The sequence below is a fragment of the Rhamphochromis longiceps genome, linkage group LG12 (genome assembly GCF_057381845.1).
Source record: "Rhamphochromis longiceps isolate RC_006_pf linkage group LG12, R_longiceps_female_GT1.1, whole genome shotgun sequence".
In the NCBI taxonomy this organism is placed as follows: domain Eukaryota; kingdom Metazoa; phylum Chordata; class Actinopteri; order Cichliformes; family Cichlidae; genus Rhamphochromis; species Rhamphochromis longiceps.
In genome coordinates, this window is record NC_140568.1 from 46391187 (window position 1) to 46401186 (window position 10000).

At 41.8% G+C, this 10000-nt stretch overlaps 1 protein-coding gene across 8 annotated transcripts in view; it reads left to right on the forward strand.

Annotated features, from left to right (window-relative positions):
- Positions 1-6421, forward strand: part of fnbp1a (formin binding protein 1a) — a 51444-nt gene extending 45023 nt beyond the window's left edge. For 7 of the 8 annotated variants that reach the window (XM_085426693.1, XM_085426694.1, XM_085426696.1 and 4 more), the window contains 4 exons: positions 1248-1393; positions 1501-1637; positions 2173-2331; positions 5428-6420. In XM_085426693.1, the coding sequence (XP_085282819.1) occupies positions 1248-1393; positions 1501-1637; positions 2173-2331; positions 5428-5456 (471 nt within the window). In that variant the 3' untranslated portion in view covers positions 5457-6420. Of the gene's footprint in view, positions 1-1247; positions 1394-1500; positions 1638-2172; positions 2332-5427 lie in introns of all 8 variants that reach the window. The other variant, XM_085426695.1, reaches the window with a different exon arrangement.
- The last annotated feature ends 3579 nt before the right edge of the window (positions 6422-10000 follow it).

Below are 10000 nucleotides of genomic sequence, written 5' to 3' on the forward strand. Positions count from 1 at the left end.
AGTGCTCCAGCTTAACAGTAACAAAGACAGACACTACACTAAGTAAGAAATAGACACAATATATACAATGTATATACATGCATATGTGTATATATATATATATATATATATATATCACATATTGATAAATAGCTGAATGAGAAGAAGAAGAGGAGTGTGTGCGAAAACGGTGTAGCTATATACAGTGTGTTAGATGGAGGAGTTGTACAGGGAGATGGCCACAGGCAGGAATGATTTCCTGTGTCGTTCAGTGGTGCATCATGGGTAATCTCAGTCTCTCACTGAACGAGCTCCTGTGACTGACCAGCATGTCATGGAGTGGGTGGGACGGATTATCCAACATTGTCTTTATTTTGGACAACATTCGCCTCTCTGATACCACCTTAAGGGAGTCCAGCTCCATCCCCACAAACATTACTGGCCTTACAAATCAGTTTATTGAGTCTGTTGGCATCTGCGGCCCTCAGCCTGCTCCCCCAGCATGCAACGGTGTAGAGGATTGCACTGGCTACCACAGACTCCAGCCACCTTCTTTTTTCAAACCCATGACTGGTTGAGAGGAGTCTTTATGTGACCCTGTAAGAGGAGAGGGTCGAGGGGTGTAAGCAGTGTGGAGTGCTTTTTTTCTGCCTGTATGTAAACCAGGGCTGGCTCCTCAGAGAGACTGCCGTCAGCATGGACGCCATGGCGTCTCTCTCCCAACCATGCTCGTGTTTATTAGAAGGTGTTAGCTCATTGTTGTCTGTAGGCTTTGTTAATTATATTTCCATAACAGTTTGCTGGATTCCTCCTTCCTCAAGATGATTTTCCTCCTTCTGACTTGGTTTCCATCTGCTGAAGAGATTTCCTTTTTCCACACTGACAGTCTCCCAGATAGTGTCGATCACTGTGAAAACAACCAAAGCTGAACTCTTGAGTATCAAAATATTGCTGTGGCGGAGAGCTTTCATTCATTTGAAATGAAACAACAAATGAAGAGAGAAAAGCGTATCCATTCTGTACTGAGCACACACCCTGGGCTGAGTTTGATCAACTTCCTGTCACAGTGTGTGTCAATGTGTCTGTTTGCTTTGTAGAACAGACCTTAACTGTCCTTGTACATATACAACAAAACTGTGGAAGCCCCACCCGATTACTGTGGGGAAAGTAATGAAGCTGTTACAAAGTGGCTTGAGTGCAAAACACCAAAATGCACTTCAGTAATGTCGTGTGCATTTTGTAAATTGTGTTTCTGTGTGTGCGCACAGGTGTGGCTGTCAGAGGCCGACAGCAGGCTGTCTGATCACAGCACCAGGAGACAGAGCGGAGGCTGTGGGTTAAATTCCCAGGCAACTACACCAGGCAGCACCAGCCTCAAACAGCTGGACAACCGCAGCCCAGCCAGCAGAGAGAGGTAGTTTCTGACGATGATTGACCATTAATGACATCATTACTGGGATTTCCTTTTTTCATACCTGTCTCTCTCCTCACCTCTCTGTGTCTCTGCCTGACGCTCCTCAGTCCCGATGGCAGTTACACTGAGGATCACAGCGCTGAGCTTCACTTTAAGTCTCGTAGTTCAGAGTTTGATGATGACTTCGACGATGAGGAACCATTGCCAAGTATTGGAACCTGCAAGTCTCTGTACCCATTTCAAGGTATTTAAACATCAGCCGTTCCACTTTACAATGACATGTAAAATCTCATAAATGTCACAAACTATAAACCCAATCAGTCCTTTGGGATGTTAGAAACCTCTTAGAACAAAGAAAGTTGCAGCTGAAGCAGGCTGGGAGAGAAGCAACAAACACTGAGCAGCAGAAACACCTGCAGACAGGTAAATGGGCTGAGGATAAAGCCCATGCTTCGTCCTCAGCCAGATACACACAAGTTATACATGCAATGCAATTAATACATAGTTAACATGTTTTCATATAAATCACCGAAATCCAACAGCCCAGCGCCAAAACTCCAGAAAAGTTCATTTATCTCCCTGTAACAAGCTTCGTTGATAGATGAATCTCCTCAGATAGACTCAGATTTCCACGTTAGAGTCAAAGTGTATTTTGCAGATCTAATTTTCAAGCAATGATCCATTCTGATTGGTTGTGAGATTGGCGAGCCACTCTGGTGTGGTCCAGGTGAAACACTTCTGTTTCTCTGTGGTATCAGCATGTTGTTGATCATCCTCAGGTCAGAATGAGGGCACTCTGTCGATGCTGGAGGGGGAGCTACTTTCTGTGGTGGAAGAAGACAAGGGTGACGGCTGGACCCGAGTGCGCAGGAACCTGGAGGAGGAGGGATATGTGCCAACCTCTTACATCAAAGTCTTCCTGGACAGCAGCGCCAAAGGTGCCATGACCTACATATGACCTCTCAATGACCTTTAAATTACCTCACCTGACACCAGGTCGGGTCACATGACCTCAGACCTTTGACTCATGAATGTCACCGTGCTAGTTCCTATGGTAACAGCAGCCTGCCTTGCTGTGCTTTGCCTGTCTGTGTGCCAAACTTGAGCTGTGTGACACACCTGTACAACTCCAGGGCAGGTGTGTCTCTGAGGCTCACATCAGACACCGATGATGATCAGTTTTCTTTGTGTAATGCTAATTTAATGCTAACTTGGAAAGATATTTAGTCTGAACAGTAATGTCTGAAACGGAGAAAAACAAAAGGATCGGTAATCTGGATTAGTGTCATTTGTAGATTTCAGTTTTTACGTTGACTTTTTCAAATGTTTGGTTACTTCGGTTTTAATATTCCAGACGATGACATGTTTAAGGATTAAAGTTTGCAACTCTCTGCTAAGTTAGCTGCTAGCATACCATAACCTCAGGCCTTAGCTTTTAGCATAGCCTTGGCAGCTGCTGCAATAGTTGATTTCCTGAGGATGCTCAGGGAGGCATGTCAGTGAGAATGAATTATTAAAGTTTGTCTATATTACGTTATTACTGCCGTGACAAATAATCTGAAAGCGGATCTCTTAACAACACCTTTAGCTTAGACTACGTCCACACTAGAAGCGATCGCAGTGGCGTGGCAAACAGAGGCTGCAGAAAGCAAATGACGTTCCACGACTTCAAGCGACTACAGGCAAAATAAGCGACTGGAATCTTGAGTTAAACCCAAGATAAACTTTTCCTACCTCCCAGTCAGGAAATAAAGTGACTACCAGTGTGAGTGAAGAACACGACTGATTGATACTAAGTGACTAAGGAGTCACCCGGGGCCCCGAAGTGTCTGTAATTCACAATGAGCGAATTGCGTCGAGTGTGGACGCAGCTGGAGGCCGAACTGTCGTTTTCTCATTCAGCCAGACTGAAAGCGATCATCAGACTGCAGCTTTTCCAGGGAGGACTGTGGGGTTGTTGTGGCTTTGAGAAGACTGCGCTCAAACGCCGGCACAGTTGTCATAGTTACCTCATTTAAAAGGGGATGAGATGTTTTGCCTTTTTCTGTTCGAATCCAGCAGCTTCTCTGTTAACGAGTAAACAGATCTTTGTGATACGTCCAATCAGAGAGGACTGTTAGCCAGTTAGCACTGGCGAGGATGTTATCGTGCTATACGTCTACTATATTGATATCCAGGGTTGGGCTGAAACAGTAATTAATGAATTGAGATGATGCCTTAAACCAGAAGTCAGCTGAAGTTTACACAATTCATTCAGTGCGTTCTGTTTGTCGTTTTTTATGTTTCGCGTTTTATGTTCATGTTATCGTTGATAAACTTGCCAGAGTTCACCTTTATTGGTTCATGTGCTGATTATTTTCTCACTTGATCGATGATCTGAAAAAAAAAAAACTTAGTTCAAACTGTAATCTGTTTTTTAAATCAACATGATTATTTTCAGACGAATAAAAACAGCAGAGGAACTTCAGTTCACCTCCTGTCAGGGCCCGAGTGTCTGCTCCCTTTATTATTATTTCACGTCTTTCCTCAAGAACAAATGAAATTCTGCATGTTCGTCAGGTCTGGCGAAAATGTTCATGGTTCATTGGTTTGACATACAGAGAGTCGGGAATGGCTCACCTTGGATAGTACTACCAGCACATGGTTTGAGCTGCATGAATGAAATTTGGTACACACGTGTAACATGTTGAGATGATCGAAGAAGTCTGCGGGCCAATTAAACCCAAACCCAACAGGAACTTTGAATTGAAGATGCCATTTTGGCAATTTCCTGGCACTTTTGCCAACTCCTCCTGGGGATTTTATCGGTTCACCTTAATATTTGGTCAGTCTAAACTACAGACCTGGGCCTATTTCGTTTGTTGAAATGAACATATTTCAGCTGCCATATTTGAAACTGGTCACAGTGCCATCTACAGGGAACAGGAAACTGCATGTTCTGCACTTTGGGTTAAGGAGTTGATCTTGGGATACATTGAAAACTGTGAGCTTTCATCAGTGGGCATGACCCTGGCGGCATGGTGAATTTTTGTGTTTCGCCATGAAGCACAGACTTGCTATCACTTACAGACATGTTTCAAGATGTTTCACTGTGAAAATTGTGAGTTTCATTGAGCCGAGCGATCTGGTGCCATCGCGATTCACTATGAAACAGGAAGCAGCTTTTGAGGGCCTTGGAAAGCTTGAACACTCGTGATATTTGGCACACACGTCCATGTGAGTCCGCTTTCCAGGTCTGTAGCTCTAAACACTTGTTGGAAAATGGCTCCGCAGCGCCCCCTGCAAAATTTCAAACACGCAGTCTCTGCACTATGTTTAATGTATGAGTCTGAAATTTGGCAGCCTCATGTGCAACATCTATATATACAACTCTAAATCCAACAGGAAGTTTGCCATTTTCAGGCCTCGTACTTTAACAAACTCCTTCTAGGGCCCTGATCAGATCAACGGGATCTTTGGTGAGTGGAATCAAAAGATCTGGTGATGTTAAACTGTGAAGCTTTTTAGTTGTTGTGAAGTGCTGCAGTCATGGCAGCACACCGGGTTTTTATCATTCACCACAAAGCACAACGCTGCTGTAACTCCAGGATACGTTTTCCAGTTTCTCCCAACCTTCACAGGCATGATGATAGTCTAGGCTTGAACACAGTGATATGCTATTTGTCAGCTATATTTAGAGTTTCGGCTACTGGGAACAGGAAATACGCAGTAGGATAGAACCATCATCCAATCTGGGTGAAAGTTTAGTCTGTGTTTCCCACGCATGCTATATACAGTGTGACATATGGTTATGTCGGATTCTCTGTTTTCACCTGGTGGGTATAGGAGGTTTTCAGCATGGCTCAGCGGGGCGGGGTGCGAGGGCCCTCCCATCGCTGCTTGCAGCTTTAATTACTATTGCTATAAAATGGTGGTGTTAGGGTTAGCTGACGTTCTCAGCAGCAGTCTGTCTCACTCTGTCTGTTCTAACGTATCTGCCTGCCTGTCCACCTGTCTCTCTCTCTCTCCACTCTCCCTCTCTGTCTGTCCTATAGGCTTTGTGCAGAATAGTCGGCTAGTCTAGCGAGTTACTCGACCAGTGAAGACGTCTCTCCACAGGAAGTGATGTAAGAGCTCAGAGGAGGTCTGGTAACAATTTTTCATTGAACAGTGTTGTTTTTCAGGATCTCAACCAACCAGTCAGCTGGAAGACTGCTTTCTTCTTCTTCTTTTTTTTTTTGAGAGACAAAAACCTCAGAACCTAATCAAAGATCCATGAGAAACCAATCAGAGATCAATGGGAAATCGGATCACAGATCCATGAGTAGCCAGTCAGATCCAGAACCATTTGGAGAGCCAATGCAACCCAGTCAGATCAATTAGAAACCATCTGAGATCCATGTGAAACCAGTCACATCAATGAAAACCCAGTCAGAGACCAATTAGAACCCAATCACAAACAAATCGGAGATCAAGGAGAAACCAATCAGTTAATAAATCAGAGGAGATGATTGTAGTAAGAAATGATTCACCGTTCCAAACATTTCTGATGTATAACTGAACGCTGACTTGTGTTTGTGGAAAAGATGAAGATGTATTTCTGATATTTGAACTTTGTTCTTCAAACTCTTCATGTGAGGACTTTATTGATCAGCTGAATGATCGACTATGTTGTGGTCACCACGGTTATTGTGAAATCACTGTGGGCGTGGTCTCTAAAGTGACATTTAAACAGACAAGTCGACTGCATGTAAATACAAATTGTAGCTGCAGGAGTAGCCCTGCCCCCTATCGCCCTGCCAATATTAGCCCCACCACAGGCAGTAACAACCCAGCCCCTCCTATTAGCCCACCCATTGATGATGATGTTATTGACTGTGTAAAATGTGAACCTTTTTTTTTATTTTATAGTGAAATACTGATCAGTTATTTATTGTTTTAGTTTTTCTTTTTTTATTGAGATGTGAGTCTGCTGATCATGCTCTTTTCAATTTCCCGTATGTTAAACTTTCAAAATAAAGTACACTCAGAATCAGTGTGCCACTTGTCTTCATTCAGACTGCTCACACTTGTCAGCTTCTGAGGTGTGTGACCTCTGACCCCTGTAAACTCTGACCTGGACACTGAGACTCTCCTGCAAAGTTTTTAAATCAGACAGAAGAGGAAAAAGAGGAAAAACTCGTCTGTGGTATGCTCAGTCGTAAGTGACATGACCACCCAACAGATCAACAGATTTACATCTAATGACATCAGCAGGTACTTTAATCAGCTGATTAACAGCACTTCTTCCTCTGGAACCTGTCGATGTTCCTCAGGTAAAGACACAGACTTTAGATGTTCTATAGAAGATTCCTTAAAGCCAAATACAAAGTGCAGGAGGAGATTATAATCCAATGTTTCCTTCAGGAAATGTAAAAGGACAGTAATTATGTGTGAGTGTAATCAGGGAAAGACCTGACCTTAAACAGGAGACCGTGACCTAACAAAATAAAACAGTGAGTAGTGTGGAAGTTTGGAGAAACTGTGGTGGGATTGCTGCTGTCAGGACCTTCAGAGAGCCAGACAGGAGCGCTGGGATTGTCAGCTTAAATCACTGAAGCTGTAATAATCTGCTTTGAACTGAAGTTGGATCTAACTTATGTGAAAACATGTTGTGTTTGCAATATCGCATGTCCGTGCTTTAAAATATAGACAGTCAGTGGCAAAAGGATGGATAAATGTATGCTGTTCCATTTCAGGCAGAGCCTTTCCATTCAAACCCACTAACGAGACTGATCAGTTTCAAAGGAATCATCTCTTTACCTGTTGAGCACCAAAGGGTTTTCTGAGCTTCCTCCTCAAAAATGACTTGCCCAAAACGGATGGAGTATTTTTCTGCAATTACAAACTCTGTATAAACAATACTCGTTTCAAAATAACACTAAAACTTGATTCAATTCAATTCAGTTTTATTTATACAGTGCCAAATCACAACAAAAGTCGTCTCAAGGTGCTTTATATTGTACAGTAGATACAGAGAAAAACCCAACAATCATATGAGCCCCTATGAGCAAGCACTCTGGCGACAGTGGGAAGGAAAAACTCCCTTTTAACAGGAAGAAACCTCCGGCAACCTTCCTATTAAATATCGAATTGATTTTAAAATTTTATTGTTTACTTATAAAATCCTAAACAATATGGCACCTGACTACCTAGCTGATCTCCTCTGTCTGTATAGCCCTCAGAGGGCACTAAGATCATCGGGCCAACTGCTCTTAGTGCAACCTAGGTCTCGGCTGAAGACCAGAGGAGGCCGTGCCTTTGCCGTTGCCGCACCCAGGTTATGGAATATTCTTCCTCTTCATATTCGCGTATCAGATTCCATTCAGTCTTTTAAATCACATCTAAAAACGTATTTGTTTAACCTGGCATTCAAGGCTAACTAGGGTAATTTACATCTGGCTTTGCATTTAGATTATGTAATTATTTTATATTTTATTTATTTTATTTATATCTGTAATTTATATTTTATATTGTGATTTTTTTAAATCTGTATCATGATTTTACTGGAAAGCACTTTGGTGTACTTCGGTCTTTAAAATGTGCTATATAAATAAATTTTGATTGATTTTTTTGTTTTTCTTTTATCTAACGTGGTGAGCTGCAGATACAGTTAGATATGCTTCTACTTACATTATTTACACTTTCACACCAAGAATCTAACCTGAAATATACTGAGTTTAACAGACAGAGACAGAAAGAAATAAAGCCCCTATATAATACATTTTAAATGTTCACCTGGAAAAATTATGGTATGTTTTTGGTAACTGATGAGAAGGCAATGTGAATAAAATCTAAAATGAAATCATTGATACACTGAAGATGCTAAAGTCATGATCGAGCCGTCTGATTTAAGTAGAATGGGAGGCAGAGCCTTCAGTTTTCAGGCCCCTCTTCTGTGGAACCAGCTTCCAGTTTGGATTCAGGAGACAGACACTATCTCTACTTTCAAGATTAGGCTTCAAACTTTCCTTTTTGCTAAAGCATATAGTTAGGGCTGGACCAGGTGACCCTGAATCCTCCCTTAGTTATGCTGCAATAGACGGAGGCTGCTGGGGGATTCCCATGATGCACTGGGTGTTTCTTCTTCAGTCACTATGTGTTAATAGACCTCTCTGCATTGCACTCCCTGCTCTGTCTCTCTTCCACAGCATGTCTTTATCCTGTCTTCCTTCTCTCACCCCAACCAATCACAGCAGATGGCCCCGCCCCTCCCTGAGCCTGGTTCTGCCTGAGGTTTTTTTCCTTCCCACTGTCACCAAAGTGCTTGCTCATAGGGGGTCATATGATTGTTGGGTTTTTCTCTGTGTCTATTATTGTAGGGTCGACCTTACAATATAAAGCACCTTGAGGCGACTGTTGTTTTGAGGTTATTTAAACGTCTCTGTGTTCCAGACTTGCTTTGCAGCGACATCCCGTCAGATTTTGGAGCTAATGCTGCAGAGCGGGATGTTTCGCCATCATGGTTTTAACACATCTGTAGACAGGAGCAGAGTGATGGTTTCCATGGAAACCCAGCACATGCGAGCCAACTTCCATTACTTGTATCATTATGGAGACCAGAGGAGCAAGAATGGTGGAAGCGGCAAGTAAATAATCTGCTGACCTGATAAAACAAATGCCAATCAAATCTGATCAGTTATTGACTATCCATGGTATGAAGCACAGACACAGCAAACTGAAATGATCAATAAAAAAAGAGCTTTCCAATCAGACTGCCAGTTGTTTATTTTTATTTCCAGGAAACACAATAATAGAACACCTTCACAAAAACCTATAACGCATTAGTTATCTATTCAATATGAAAGTCAGCAAGTTAAGAGGTCAGTAAAATTAAGGTGAAATTAAAAAAAGAAACAGATCAGATGAATCAGAAGTATCAATCATGTCTTAGTGATGATGAATAATGACTAATAATGCTGATATCAGGGTTTCTCAGAGTTTAAATATGAGTTGAAAAAGAATCATTTTAGAATTAATCAGAATAAAACTGTCTTTATTCGTGTCTAGTACTTGACTTTAACCAGCAGGGGGAAGTATTTTCACTCAGCCATCATAAGAGACTCACTGAAACAATATCAATAAAATAATTACAACAACAGCTGATGATTGATACAATAAGATAGTCTTTATTATTCCCAGATATGTGAAATTCACACTGTACAGTAGCAAAGTAGACGGCAGGGCAGGAGTAAATAAATACACGCAGCATACCTACAAACAATACTATGCAAGACTGCTCAAAGAAGTCCTATCTCTAATAATTGGCTATGTACCACAGGCCTTCAAGCTGGCTGTATTTTTTTTTTTAACAATATTTTTATTAGTTTTCATTTTCACAAACAACCCATAATTACATAATATAATATGGTGTACAGTTCATGGCACTAAAAGACAAAACAAAAAACAAAGAAACAAATCAAAAACCAAACACAGAACAAAAGCTCAGATCCATCGAAACAATACAATACCTGCGGTCCCAGTGATAATATGTAGTTTGAACACTCAAGAAAATCCTTGTAGCATAATATTAGAGACATCGGGTCCCACATAGTTCAGGCATGGTTCTCATACCCAGAAAGCTGGCTG